The sequence below is a fragment of the Notamacropus eugenii genome, chromosome 3, assembly GCF_028372415.1.
Source record: "Notamacropus eugenii isolate mMacEug1 chromosome 3, mMacEug1.pri_v2, whole genome shotgun sequence".
NCBI lineage: Eukaryota > Metazoa > Chordata > Mammalia > Diprotodontia > Macropodidae > Notamacropus > Notamacropus eugenii.
The window spans coordinates 168,220,401-168,236,251 of record NC_092874.1 but is presented as its reverse complement, the minus strand read 5'-3'; the positions used below and the strand labels follow the sequence as shown (position 1 = coordinate 168,236,251).

At 37.7% G+C, this 15,851-nt stretch overlaps 1 protein-coding gene across 9 annotated transcripts in view; it reads right to left on the bottom strand.

The window, feature by feature from the left end:
* The window catches only part of BEND7 (BEN domain containing 7), a 210,550-nt gene extending 195,155 nt beyond the window's left edge, over nt 1–15,395 (bottom strand). For 6 of the 9 annotated variants that reach the window (XM_072653272.1, XM_072653273.1, XM_072653277.1 and 3 more), the window contains exons 1-2: nt 14,785–15,395; nt 12,153–12,236 (exon numbers count right to left, since the gene is read on the bottom strand). In XM_072653272.1, coding sequence (XP_072509373.1) covers nt 12,153–12,236; nt 14,785–14,845 — 145 coding nt within the window. In that variant the 5' untranslated portion in view covers nt 14,846–15,395. Of the gene's footprint in view, nt 1–8,917; nt 10,188–10,224; nt 10,305–12,152; nt 12,237–14,784 lie in introns of those variants that run through there. The other 3 variants (XM_072653282.1, XM_072653280.1, XM_072653281.1) reach the window with 3 other exon arrangements.
* Between the last annotated feature and the right edge of the window lie 456 nt (nt 15,396–15,851).

The window sequence follows — 15,851 nt, the reverse complement described above, 5'->3', positions numbered from 1 at the left end:
AACGCTTCCTAAGAGGAATGCTGTATATAATTATTCTCCTAATAGGAATGCAGAATTGTTCTCAGTGTTCTAACTAGACTAGCACGTTCCCAACTATCTGTTAAAATGAACATGATTTACATATATTGCCATGCTAACAAAGTATATACATTTCATCCTAAGGTAGAAACCATGTGAATACTTTTAGGCCTACAGAGTTTGTAAGTAAAGGCCAGGAAAAAAAATAGAATTTCCCCTAATATTTCATAGAAACGTAGAAAAAAAGCTTCAAAGAACAAGAGATATCGTAGAAAAGTTACTGATAGCAGTGAATTAAAGATATCAGCTACCATCTTTGCAGCATTTTTGTAGTACTTAATAGGTTTTCATTTAACAAAAGATATAATTTTATCCTTTTATGTTGGTAACAGACAGCTCAATATGACTTGATATGCTACCTCCCTATTAAACTGGCTGTGTAGAAAACTTTCTTCAGAATAATACCAGCAACAAAAAGGTGTGAACTCTCCTTTCTTCAATGAAGTGTTTATTTAAACATCTGTATTAGTGGGAATGTATGAAAGAACATTATTAAATCCTAATATAGTAGATAGTCACTGAATCTGAATGAAAAAATCTTAGCAATTACATATGTACACATGTAACAATTGCATCTTCCATATAAACATTAATGATGATAACTACAGAAGTAATGTCTCCTTATACAATGCCTTCCTTCCAAGAAGTTAGAAGAACTTTACTGACTTTGGGTACAGGGGCACATCAGAAATTGATGGCAGATGATTTTTATTTTCAATAAATCTAGAAATACTAGGAGTAAGACAGCAACTTCAGTGAAAACTACACAAGAAGGTATAATGACACTTTGTGGTAGCAAAGAACTGGAAACAAAGTGAGAACCTATCAGTTGGGGAATGGCTGAATGAAAGTAGGTTGTATGAATGTAGTGGAACATTATTGTGCTGCAAGAAAGGATAAATATGATAAATTAGGAGAAATACGGAAAGGTTTTTATGAACCAGCACAAAGTAAAATAAGCGGAATCAAAAGAACAAACTATACAATAACAACAACCTAAATGAAAAAATCACCAAAAGGAAGCCTAACTCTTAAGTAACTGAAAAGCCAGTGCTGGTCCCAGAGAACAGAAAATAAAACCTCTCTCTCAGCAGGGCAGAGGGACTAGAGACGATAGGGTAGAGGGACAAGGAGCGACAGGACAGAATGTTGTACGTACGCGGTCAGATGCGCAAAGTGTTTCTGCTGATTTTGATTGTTTCTTTTTCAGAAGGGAAGGTTCGATAGGAAGGGAGGTGAAGAGGAGCTTTTGTCCCAGAAATGACTTCAACATAAAGACATAAGGTATTAATGAAAATATAAGCTTTAAGAAAACAAGGGAAATTATAAAGCCTGGGTGAAGAAATACACTGGAGACAAATAACAACTACCAGTGAGTTACAGGAGACGCACATTTCTACATAAACTGCGGAGGAAATCTTCCTTCTCCTCAGTATATGTAGACTGCTCTTTAAGAACATGCATGCATTCCTACTACTCTATTATCCTGAGAAAAGTCTGTAGACTCTACAGCACAATTTTCTAATTAATCCTCCAAAAAGGGAAGAAGGCAGGTAGTATTTCTCCAGTCCAGCAAATGAGAAGAAAACTGAAGACACTTGGTTCAAGATAAAGAAACTCTGGAAGGTGAACACAACCCTTAATTGAGGGTTCTACAAACTAGGCTATGTTGATGTTAAAGTAAAAGCAAGTTAAAACGTAAGTGTAAATACTAAAAAAATGCATTCTTGTAACATTTATTCACTTATATTTCACACAGTGCATACCCAGTTTTCTATTAAAGTCCCATTAGTAATCGAAAATACTATATATGAGCAAAATGAATGAGTTAATGTTACCAAAAGAAACTTAACTTTTGCATCTATTGACTTTTTAGGTTTAAATTTGTGTCTTAACCTTGCATTTTTGTTGCTTTTACATTTACGTGGAGGTAGAAAGTCACATTTAAGATATAATTCCATTAAACATACAAGCAACTTCATGGTGTATCATGTTAGATCAACTTTTTCTGTAAAAATAAATTGTTAAGGATATTATTCCTGGAACAGAATAAATTCTTGGAATTACTGAGTAACTTATGTACTGTACCACTGTTCCAAGAACACATTACTTATTTTATCATGACAAAGTAAAGTTATTAATCTTCTGGCTTCCATTTCAACAATGAGAAATGCTATAGGATGCACAGACACCTGCATTACATTTCAGCACAACTTCATATCATCCATAAACATTTCTGGTTTGGACATCACTTCCAAACAAATGCACACAGAATACTGCATGGAGCATTTGATTTTATAAAACGATAAAAGTTTCGTGCTGTTAATTACAGAAACAAATGTCTCATCACATATTTGGTTAACAGATAGTATAATTAGTTTTCTCCATTAACCTTTCAAATGCAAAGTCTGATTTTCAAGTAAAAAATATTGTAAAACCCTAGAATTAAAATTCTTTAGAATATATTTCCACAAATTTGCAAAAGGATATCATGTAATTTTTTAAAAACCAATTTTAATGATTCTAATTTATAAGGGTGTTGATTGTTAGGAATATCGAATAAGAATCTGATCTGCATAATTTTTAAACTATGATTTTTAAATCTGATATGCCATAATATATGAGTATTTGCATAGGAATTACTAACCATCAACAGAAATATACCCTTTGATCTCTTTTGCTAGTAATGGTGAAGAATTTGCAGTAATCTTTTATATTCATTCTCTTGGTCCCCCTTTTATGTACTTAAAAGATAGCTGACTGGAAGTAGATGTGCACTATATAGAAAAGAATAGAGCATTTCTGTCCAAAGCTAAAAGACTGTAACTGAAGTTACAACCTTGACTTAAACTATAAATTCCAAAATGGAGGGGATTGTATCTTACCTAAAAACTGTCTCACTCAACACAGTGTGCTCTAAATATAATAGAAAATAAATGTTTGTTGAACCAAAACCATGTTCTAACTGAAAACTAGCCTGACCTAATGTTATAACATGGTATATTATACTCTGAGTCAACCCTTAATATAAGAAAAGAAGAAAAGAGACACTTCGGATGAATGAAAAAACACAATTGTATGCTAACTGTAAGCATCCAATTAAATATATACACAAGGAAAGCAAATTTTCATGTCACGTCATTGCTTGTGGAGTTTAGACCTGTCAAAAACCAGTGGGTGGTGTTTCAAAATGGCCTATTTCACTCTGCTAAATTTAGATCTAATTTGAACCATATATTCCAGTTAACTAGTGTCTCTATCTACTTCTTTCACATTCCTAATCAGTTAATCTTTCCCTCAACTAATATGATACTTTCCATATTTTCTGCACAATGTTTTACTATGAGATGCCTATCCCACTGTAACTTCATTTTATTTTAAATATGATTGTAATATTCTCTTCAGTGTATGAAATCTATATTCTCACATGAACCACATTTTGCACATAAGCATGAAATTCTCTAGATAGTCTTTAGTATGCTTTTTCTATCCTTTGCTCTAGTTAAGTTAGAAAAACTTGTCCTTTGGATGCCAATATCAAAATCAGATAAATATTACCTTTAGCACTACTTTAAAAGTCCATAATGTTTTAAAATGTATAGCCATAGTCTAAATAACTACTGGCCATGCACTTTTTCATTTCTAATTCTTCAAATATACATTTCCCTCCTGAGTTTATATCCTTCATGTCCCCCTAGATAAAAACTGTTTTTAATCTGTTCCATTTCTGGGCAAATCTCTCAGGTCAACAAATTTCTATTCTGATTTAGATGATCAAAAAGATTTCTTAAATGAAACATAATACAATTTATCCCACTAAAGTTCCCAAAATCTCAAAAGTCTATATTTATATAGAGATAAGAATGAATCTATAACTAGATTCTTCAAGAGCTAAATGAGTATATTCATTCATTCAACAGATATCTGAGCATCTACCATTTACACTATGCTAGACACTCAGAACAAACTGGGGGCAGAAGAGAATGCTTACACAAAGAATCAGAAGCCTAAATTCTTGCCCTCTAGCAGCTTAAAATCAATTTGGAGAAATAAAATATATATATATATATTACACACACACACACACACACACACATACACACACACAAAAGTAACATAAAGTAGAACATAGCAAGTGCCACATTAATGAGAGATGAGCAACAGGAATTCAGAGGAGGAAAAAAATAACTTCTGGTTAGAATTAAGATTTTTATGAAGTATGTAAGATTTGAGCTGGTCTTGAAGACTAGGATGAATGTTCAAAGATAGGGATCAGAAATAAAGGTGGAAGCAGGGAGGCAGAAGACGAAATCAAACCAACAAAACCATTGTTACTACGAAAAGCATAGAAATCTATCACCACCTCATTTCATTCATAGTCCTCTGATTCCAAATAGTGAGCGCCAAATCAAAGCTCCCATCCTTAGTCACCATTCTCTGCTCTCATACCTATGTCTTCCAGTGTCATCTTAATCATTTCCTTTCCTGCTCTATCTTTCCCTTCCACAGTGTCCTAGGAAATCCATTCTATTGTTAACAAACTACTTTTTATATTGATGTGTGTCCTCCAAACATATAATAACCATTTATTCTGTATTGACTTTACTTATACATGTTGTTCCTTGTCCAGCCTCCACAATAGAATACATGCTCCTTGAAGACATAGTTTTTTTTTTCTTTATCCCCATGAAATAACACAATGCCTGGAACACAGAAGGCACTATAAATGCTTATTGAATTAATAGGATTAAATGATTTGAGAAAAGACATGAAGGTGAGAAAGAGCAAGGTGTGTTCATAGGACATGTTTACATTTGTTCTCATCTGGTATATCACCCTCCGACTGCCCTCTGATTATGGGAGAAGGGTCTCATGAGGAAATAGTTGAAGATAAGACTGGTAAACATCACATCTATCATACTGGCTAACATGACAAAACAGGAAAATGACAAATGCTGGAGAAGATGTGGGAAAACTGGAACACTAATTCATTTTTGCTGGTGTTGAGAACTGATCCAACCATTCTGGAGAGCAATTGGGAACTATGCCCAAAAGGCCCAGGAATACCACCTTTAAGGCTGTATCCCAGAGATCGTAAAAATGGAGAATGGACCCACATGTACAAAAATATTTATAGCAGCTCTTTTTGTGGTGGCAAAGAACTGGAAATATAGGGGATGCCCATCAGTTGGGGAATGGCTGAACAACTTGTGGTATGTGAATGTAATGGAATACATTGTGCTATAAGAAATGATGGGCAGGTGGACTTCAGAAAAAAACTTGGAAAGATTTATATGAACTGAAGCTGAGTGAAGTGAGTAGAACTAGAAGAACACTGTACACAGTAACAGCCACACTGTGCAATGAGTGACTCTGATACACTTAGTACTTCTCAGAAATAGCCCAAAACAACTCCAGACGACTCATGTTGATAAATGCCATCCACATCCATAGAATGAAACATTGAGTCTGAATACAGTTAGAAGTATACTATTTGCTCTTTTTTGTTTAGTTTTGTTTTTTCTTTCTCATAGTTTCTCCCACTCATTCTAATTCTTCTATACTACATGACTAATGTGAAAATATGTTTAAAAAGAAAGAAAGTATGCTTAATAAGAATGTATATGTAGAGCCTATCTCAGTTTGCATGCCTTCCTGTGGAGGGGGGAGAAGAGGGAGGTGGAGAAAATTGAAAACTTATGGAAGTGAATGTTGAAAATTAAAAATAAATGATTTATTAAAAAAAAAAAAAAAGACTGGTAAGGCAAGTTGGAGGCTGAATGTATGGGGTCTTAAAGGCCAGGAAAAGGGATCTGGGCTTTATCCCACAGGTTACTAGGGAGTCAATGACTAGGGAATTTTGACCAGGAGAATAATTTAGTATTTTAAGGAGATTAAACCTAAATCTTACAATAGTATGAAAGAAGAATAAGCTAGTGAAAGGTCTAGATGAAGAGAGAACAGTTTGGAGGTTACTATTATAATCTAGGTAAAAGATTACAGGAGTGTAACAAATTACGGTCATCAGAGTGAGAAGGGAAAGGAAAGAATGTATGTATGAATGTATGAAGCTAAATTTCACGACATAAAAAGTGATTAGTAAAGAAGAAGAGAAAATGAAGACTAGATAACTGATTCATTAAAAGAAAGAGGATAGTAGCTAAAAGAGACAGGAGAGTGAAGAGAGAAAGTATGACTATTGAGTTCTAACTTCATATTAATAATGTAGGTTAGTCACAATCCACCCTCCCACCATCATTTTTTTTTAGTTTTCACGCAAGTACTTTGGTTAGCATAGCAACATTCGATGCCTCACTTTGATCATTAAACAAAAACCTTGTTTCCTCAAGAAAATCTCTAAAATTTGACTCAACAAATAATTTTCTAATTGTCTCTAAAACCACTCTATGACTCTCCTCTGACTTGGATGTAGTATAAATAATCAAAACATTTTCAAATGTTAGAGCAGTAAGCACAGTTTCAAGACTTTATACTGTTTAGTGTATTAGCCTAGTATCAAAAATCTAAACCAAAATTCTGTATAAGAACACATTCTATTGAAAGTTTGACATTATTGTTTCAAGCAGTATTAGTTGGCTCATTAAAATATCCAGAGACTTGTTTCAGCATTCTTTGCTACTGATTCTAGATTTCTCTTCCTTGCCACTAGGTTACACTATAATAATAATACCTAAAATTCATATAATTCCTTAAGGTTTACAAAGAGCTTTTATACACATTATCTCATTTGGTACTTACAACAGAACTATGAGGTAGGAACCTGAGAAAACTGAGACTTAGAGAAGTTGAGTGTTTTATCCACAATTCATAGAACTAGGAAGTATCATAGAATTCAAACCCACATCTCTCCACTATATAATTCTGCTTTTCATGTTCATGGCTCCTGCACTTCAGCCCATGCTCTTCTTATCATCTCCTCCCACCCTACTCCTCCTTCTCTATGCTTATTCAAATTTTACTCATTTTCTTTTATTAATTTTTAGATATATTTTATTTCATTAAATATTTCCTAATTATGTTTTTTAAATGTTTTAACATTCATTTTTGAAAATTTTGAGTTCCAAGTTCTGTCTCTCCCACACAGCTTGAGAGGGTAAATAATAGAGCAATTATACAAGTGAAGTTATGCAAAATATATTTCCATCTTAGCCATATTGCAAAACAAAACACACACAAAAAAAACCCCAGGAAAAATAAAGTAAGTGTGCTTCAATTTGCACTCCAAATTTCATTAGTTCTTTCTCTGGAGCTGGACACCATTTTTCATTTTGGAATTGTCCTGGATCACTGTCTTGATCAGAACAGCTAAGTCTTTCACAATTGATCATCCTTTCAATATTGTTGTTACTGTGTTCAGTGTTTTCCTGGTGTCACTTCACTTTGCATCAGTTCATATAAGCCTTCCCAGGTTTTTCTGAAATGATCCTGCTCATCATTCTTATATTACAATAATATTCTGTCACAATAATATGCCACAACTTGTTCAGCCATTCCCCAATTGATGGGCATCCTGTCATATCTTTCAAGGTCTCTTTTGGATCTCACCTCTCCCTTGAAGTCCATAAGATCACTCTGCTTTTCTTTCTCTGAACTGCTAAAGAACTTAATACCTACATTACTCATTTTGTCATTTACCTATACCTGTATCTTAATTAATCACAGAATACCCTGCCACATGGATGGCTAGGTGGTGCACTGGATGGAGTGCAGGGCTTGGAGTCAGGAAGACTTCAAGTTCAAATCTGGCCTCAAACTCTTAGATGTGTGACCCTGGGCAAGTCTTTTAACCCTGTTTGCCTCCATTCCTCATCTGTAAAATGAGTTGGAAAAGGAAATGGCAAACCACTCAATGATCTTTGAAGAAAAAAAAAACTACCACCCAAATGGGGTCATAAATAGACACAACTGAAACAACAGAACAGCCTTGCCAAATATCATTATATTAATTGCTACTTGAGTTTCTGTAGGTCCCAACTAGATTATTAGCATGTTGAGGTCAGGAGGTATTCCATACTTCTTCTGTACTCATACTTCTCTTTTCTCACAGAACTTTTCTCCATGAGTATTCAAATCATTGAACTATTTATCCTCATGGGCAACATTAGAGAAAGTCTACATAGTGAACTATCCTGATCTAATATTATTGCATGGTTCAAAACATAAAAAAACAAAAAAAACCCATCGAAACACTTGACCAAACAATGCTCTATTTGATCCATGAAGAAAAGTAACTGAATTCACTCTCCACGAAAAATGCAAGTAAATAGCTTATACAATTTTCTGGGAGTATATTTGATTTGAAGACTTCTTCTGAAGCATGAAACAAATTTGTTTTTTTCTAAACTTCAATCTCATCAATATGAACTATATTATCTTACACAATTGGCATAAATGGAGACTCCATATAACATTAAGTTGAGGGTCCATGTTTCAGTCCTAAGTATTGAGCAAAACTGCTATAACTGTCCTTCTGTTACTTTTAGTAATAAACTCCTTTTGAGTTCACTGAATTCCAAGCTAAGTAGTGTCACAGCCATGCTTCAGTAAATTGTATAGCAAATACTACTGAAGTCTATATTTTGAGAAGTATCGCTATAAACTGAAAACATGTATTTTCTTATCAACAACAGAATTTTTAGTTGACCTGTGGATGCTGTCAATAACTCTAGCCACAGATGCTTTAGAAATATTAATTTTATAATCACTTCTTCCTTTACTACTTTATTATTCTAATTACCACAAAAATCAAGATATTCTTTGAGAAGCATGTCTTACTTTCCTCAAAATAAACAAGATTTTGAAAAATAACATAGCATACCTTTGATACTACTAAAAGCATAGAATCTTTTGCCCTTGACAGGAAAGGCCTTATTTAACAATAACTTCAGTTACGTATTCTAAAACTCATCTTTCTTTTCATGTACTTTATCTTCATGGGTTCTGGCTGTAGAAAAGGAAATCAGTAATGTCATCTTCAAGAGTTTTCATTTTATTTCATTATGTATACTGGTTACATTAGCATCTTTCATGCTCCTCAAACTATATGCCTCTAGTCTGTCATACCTAAAATAAATAGGCACTTGACAGTGTCATTACTATTTTCCAAGTACACAGAAAAAAAATGCCCATTTCTTTGGAGAATAACTAAATCAAGGACATCATGTTCCCTTTTTTATAATAAATGCTGATTTTACACTAAAAAGCTAGTCCTTCATTTCAAAAGACTGAATAAGGCAGTACTTAAAAAAGAATTCCAACTGTTTAAATTTAGGGATACTGAAAAAACTACAATCCAAAAATATTCTGATTGTAGGTCACAAAATTTCATTTGATTGTGAACTGGTTGAAATTCCTTGAGTTTGAAACTTTTACATTAAGTATTTAGTTTCTTTAAGAAAGGTAAACCAATGCTGATAGCTATGTTCATTGCAGTTACACTGCTTCCTTTAACAGAATGAACTATTTCAGTTGTATTAGCACCAATTAAAGATGTTTTGTGATAACTGATATAAGTTTAGTGAGATAAGAAATACTGAAATGTCCTCCACCTTGTCTCACTTCTTCATACATAGATTTGATCTATTCCCTCTACTCTCTTATACAGGGTGTTTGTGTGAGTCTGTGTCTGTTTGTTTGGACATAAAATAGAGGCTACCTATGCAAGAACTACACTCTCTTACCTGTTGTTTTGGGGAGGCAGGTTTGTTCAATTACGATGTTGACCTTAATCCCAGCTAGCCTGGGACTATCCAGGAGTCCTGTTAACCTGTCCCAGCTTGTACTCTCAACTTCCACTTGTTGTCATTCACCCATCTGCTCTCTAATTCAAGTGGTAATACTTTCACTTGTTCCTTTCCACATGTTATTTCTTTACTGTGCTGCATTAACCTTTTCCTTTAGAGTTGTGGCTAGAACATTCATTGCAAAGTCTAAATCAACTTTGATGGCCCAGGACTACTTACTACCCCAGTGCTTTAGGCTACCATGTAAAATCTCAATTATTGCATAAATTACTAGGACCCACCAAATAGCTACCTGTGAGTCAATATATAATAATGTTAAGATTTTCAGGTACAATATTCGTACCAAAAATGATAAATGAAGAATGGAAATGTTTTTTCCTACCTATCCATCCGTCATGCAGCTATACTTGTTTGAAGGATAGTCAGAGATGCTGCTTTTGTTCTACTTGTCCTTTAGGTGAGCTGGGAATGAGGATGGTAAGAGGAAAGCACAGTTGTTTCTTTCTGATCAAAAACTCTCTGAAGTATATAACACAACTGACCACCCTTTTCTTCTTGAAGTCCTTTTCTTGGTTTCAATGCCACCTACCTCTTTGGCTAATCTCCTTCCATACTCTAAATGTGTATTTTCCCTTGCCTCTGTCCTAGGTCCTCCTCTACTCTCTTTTTTCATAATCTTACTCACTCTCATACTTCAGCTATTATTTCTAGATAGATAACTCCTACATCCATACTTCTACTCCTGATCTCTTCTCTGACCTCAAGACACACATTTCCCACTACCTACTGGCCACCTCCAATTTCATGTACAACAAGCAGCTCAAGTTCTAAAAGTATAAAAACAAATCTATCATTTTTTTTTAAATTGCTCTTCTTTCTAATTTCCCCATTTCAGTTCAAGGTAAAACAATTTTCTCAGTCACCCAGACTCAAAAACTCAGTCATCTTTTTTCATCTCTGTCATCCTTCAACTAACCAATCCTCCAGTTTTGTTTTGTTTTGTTTTTATGATTTTGCCTCTACAATCTCTCTCCAAACCCATTTTTTCCCTTCCATTTCTATGGCCATCAGCCTCTCTGCACACTTACAAACTGGCCTCGGTTCTTTCTCCACTCAGATCCATCCTACACACTGTCATCAAATTAATTTTTCTAATGCACAGCTCTATTCAATTACTTCCCTGCTCAAAAACCTTCAATAACCCTCCACTTCCTATCAAATAAAGCCCAAATTCCTTGTCATAACATTTAAGGCCCTCCTCAATTTTGAACTACCCTTGGAACTACTCTACCTTTCTACTCATATCCCACTTTAGCTCCCTTTGTAGGGTACTTTATACCCTAGCCAAACTATTCTTGACATCATCCTATCTTCCCCCACCTTTCTTTGTACCATTCTTTATGTCTGTAATGTGCTGTCCCCCTTTCTCTACTTATTGAAATCCTACCCTTCTGTCAAGGGCTCATCTCAAATGTCACCACCCCTATGACTTGCCTGACAGACATTATGTATCCCTCTTCTGAATTCTATTAGTATTTTCTTTATTTCTCACTTACAATGTTATAACTGATTTGTACAATAATTCTGTACATGTTTCTTAGTAGGTTGAAAGCTTTTTTAAAAAGACCATGTTGTTTATGCTGTATGGCAGTGCCCTTGTACACTCAGTAAATAGTTAGCATGAAATGAACACAAAACACATGAAAATGATGAGCCCCTCAGTGATAACTAGTACTATCAAGAGATAGTTAGGCAGGCAATAATACTTCTGTTTTCCACAAACTTTTAAAAGTGTAGATTTAATTTAATTTTGTCATGACAGGATTAGCAACCAGGCTACAGAGGTGAAGGGACATTACAATATGACAGCACATTAATCCTCTATCCCACCCAAGGCAGAAGCAAAACCAAACAAATAGCAGCTTCCTGGAAATTGAATTTCTGTTATCCAGATGTCAAAGATGTAATACCCCAATTACACAAACTATTGCCAGTGAAGCATGCCAGCAAATATGCAATGTAAATGGGGTGAGCACAGAGCTACAAAACTGCACAGTCAGCATCTGGCTCTGTGAGTGAGTGATAATTAGCACTGTGTGTAGACACTAATAAACATTTATGTCTGAAATTACAACTTTTAGCAATGTTAATAAGGGATATATTGGCAATCTGTAAAATAAAAGGTCTTGAAAAGAATGTCATACATTAAGCAATGGCAGACATTTCCCGTTCTTGCACAATCTTTTTTTTTTCCCTTATTGCAAATGGCCACGCTGTTTTGCTCAGAAATTAATCAACATAAGAACCTACCTAAAAAAATGGGTTGTGTCTCTTTGGCCTCTCCATTAACATCATTGCTGAAGTCAGAAACCTTATATATCTCATGGTGATAATCTAGAAGAGAAACAACCAAAAATTAGAATTCTAATGACATAGAAGATATAAAAAGGCATTGAATACTAGCGTCTTATTACATATATATTAAAACTCTACAATTTAATTTATAATTATAATTTTTAAAAATCAGATTAACCACAGAATACAAACACTATAGCAGCACCCAAGAATTTTATCAGTATTTTTGAAACTGTACAAAATAAATATTCACAGATTTTTGAGAATAACTTTGCCTGATATATGTCAGGTTTCACTGACAAGTATGTCAGCATGAAAGTTCAAATGTTTTTTCTAAACCTCAGCAAGTAAATTCATAACCAATAGGGAAAATGTGCTGCATCCCAGGTCATAGAAGTCTTTTACATTGAACTATACAACTAAATTTGTATAGGACATATTAAGAGCATTCCCAATAGTTAGTGACAACACCCTTGATTTTAACAATTAATACTGAAAAATACTGGGAATTGAAAGTCTAAAAGGAAGCTCATATGAAAAATACTCATTTGTTGTTTTAAGTAGAGTGAAATTTGAATATGGAAGCCAGGGTCTCATCTTTCACATAAGGGTATCTTTTGCATACAGCTACTGCACTTTAATATGCAGTGGCTCATTTTCTGAAAATGCACCTGCATAGCAAAGAGTCAGACTCAGAATTTGTTATAAACTTCCTATGTCAGTCCAACTTAAAAATACAGAATTTCACTAGCCTCTCTGTAGAGGCTCATGCGGTTTTGATAAAGTTCCTACAAATTGGGATCACCTAACTATCTGCCTTAAAGGTAGATTTCTTTTTACATTCATGACTTATGGGTGCCCTTGGACATTACAGACCAACACCTACACAACTACTCTCATTTTCAAGATATGGTAATAAGTTATCTAAAGTTAGAAAAAACAGAAGTAACATATATTCTTGAATGAATAAAGCCCCCCAAAATGGCAGGTTATATATGAAAAAACTTTTAAAAGTTCAAGTAACTGAGCAATCAACTCAGTGAAGCAAAGTTACAAAGAATCAAAAAGCTAATATTCTGAATAGGTATAGTGACTGAAAACCCCTTTCACCAAATTCTATCCACTTGCTTAACTATTTAAATCAGTTTAATTGAGAAGAAAACATATAATCAAATGAATTTTCAAACAAACTAAAAGTAGGCTTTATTTGCTCCACACTAACATTTAGTTTAGCTGGGGTTTAATTAGGAAAAAAACCCTGTTATTTGCAAATAGCCCTCTACTTTTCATTAGTCTATATGATGACTTTTTAGAATTTTTAAAACAGTTGGTTTGCTCCCACCCCCAATAGTCCATAAAACATCGGAGGAAAAACAGACCGGTTCTAAGTTTTTGTGTTTGTTCAAATTTAAGGTTGTTTCAAAAAAGAGACTTAAGGAAAATAGGTGTTCTGAACCCTCAAAAGAGAAATGTGACATTACAATGTACTAATCACCTGCTTCGAATCTAACAAGTCACAAGTTGGTTAACAGATATATCTTACTTCTTTTGCCTTGGGCTTTAATTCTTCTCAGTCTTTTCTAAGCCAAATTAGAAAAAAATAAGATCCTAACAAGTAACTCATCCTCAACTGGACAACTACTACCCTCTCCCCTCTGAATAGCCTAAACCCAAGCAGTTGAGATATACACCTGTTAAATTATTGAGAAATTTGATGGGATTTTTAAAAATTGATTTTCACTAGATGCATAATTCTTTTTAAACACGTTTTCCTAAACCAATCACACAACCCAACAAGTTAGATAGCAACAATTTTTCCTTGTGCAATGGCATTGTTTTTCCTCCGAAATGAAAGAAGGAAAAATCACACCAAAACCTTTCATGTGGGGGGGAGGGACCGACAAGGGAGGTGGGGGGGAGGGGGGAAGAATTTGGTCTTAGGGACAAGAATCATTCGTCCAGACTTCTGTACACCTCTAAAATTGAAAAGCAAACACCCCACTTCCCAAACCTGGCCACAGTAGTTGAAAGCACAAGAAGGTTTTTTGCTCCCTAAGTGTCATTGTTTGCTAATTTCCTGATTCGCTTTTTGGGCTGTTTACGTTCAATAACATCCTGACTCCCCCCCTTAACCATACAACTTTATTTTGTGTACAGTGGTCTCATCGCCAAGCATCAACGTTGCCCCCACACACACCAAAACGCCCCCGCTGTCGAGCGGGTTCTTTTAAAAATAATAACAATAACCCTTTTTAAAGATACAGTTGCTGACTTGAAAATACATAATTGCATTGACAAATAACAGAGGATGAGGGAAATGACAAGGGAGAGGGCGAGAGGGGATAGGAGAGCGCTGGTGGCTGGGGGGATGTTTACACCCTGGTCAAGTCCCTTCTCCGAGTCTCTGGCACCCACCCGAGAGAAGCCCCCTAGCCGGTCCCCACCTCTCTCTCTCTCTCTCTCTCTCTCTCTCTCTCTCTCTCTCTCTCTCTCTCTCTCTCTCTCTCTCTCTCTCTCCTTCTCTATCTCCCTCTCTCTCCCCCCCCCCTCTGCCCGCCCCCCCGCCCCCACGTCCCTCTCTTCTTACCTTGGTTCACCAGTTTGAAGCTTTGGGATTTCCTGCTTCTTTTCCTCTCGGAGAACTCCATGGTGCTGGGGAGAAGGAAGGAGGAAGGGAATGTGGCAGCGGAGAGAGAGAGAAGGAGAGACAGAGAGAGGGAGGAACAGGGGGGAGGGAGAGGAGGAGGAGGAGGAGGTGGAGGAGGCGGCGGCGGAGGCTCTGGTCACCCGGCCGCAGCAGCAGCAGCCGCCGGGAGGACCCAGGTCCGTGTCTCGACAACAGTAAGAATAATGTAAAGGAACAAAATCGATCCGGCCCCCCGGGCGATTTCGGACCCGGGCGTGGGCGGGGCTGGAGGCTTCCCTCGGAGAAGTTGCCACTTTGCTCTCGCCCCCCAGCCCCGCACCCCGGGCCCCCGGCCCGGAGACAAGGCGAGGAAGCTGCCGAGCCCGGGCCCGCCGCCCTCCGCCACAACTTTCGGCTGGGGCCGGACTTGGCCCGGGGCTGGCTCGGGGCCGGCCCGGGAGCAGAGGGCTGGGAAAGGGGCGGGCAGGCGCCGGGCGCTTTTTCCTGCTCCTTCCCCGCGAGGCGGCGGCGGCGGCGCGAGGGCGGCGATGCGCGGCCAGGGAGGCGGCAGCAGGTCGGGTCGGGCCGGGAGGAGGTGGCGGCGGCGGAGCCGGGGGAGCCGGGTCAGAGGCGCTCGCCACCCCCCCACCCCCCCCCGCCGGGGCGGGCGGAGGGAAGGAGGGGAAGGAGCGGAGGAGGGAGCGCCCGCGCTGCCTGGGACCCCGGTGCCACCTGCTGGGGGGAGCCGGCCCTCGCACCGGCGCCCCGGGCCACCCCCCTCCCCGCCTCCGCCATCCCCCTGGGGGCCGAGCTGAGGGAGCCAGCCGAGCCCGCCGGCCGCTCCTCGGGCTCGGCCCCCGGCCCCACGCCATCCCGAGGAGGCGGAGGCCGCACGGGCAGACGGACCCACGGACCGACGGACGGACCGAGCAGCTTCCCGCGAGCCGCGGCCGCCGCGCGCTCGCGCTCTAAGCCCGCGCTCGCGCCCTCCCCGTCACCTCCCTGCCCCGCGCGCGTTGCCGCCGCCC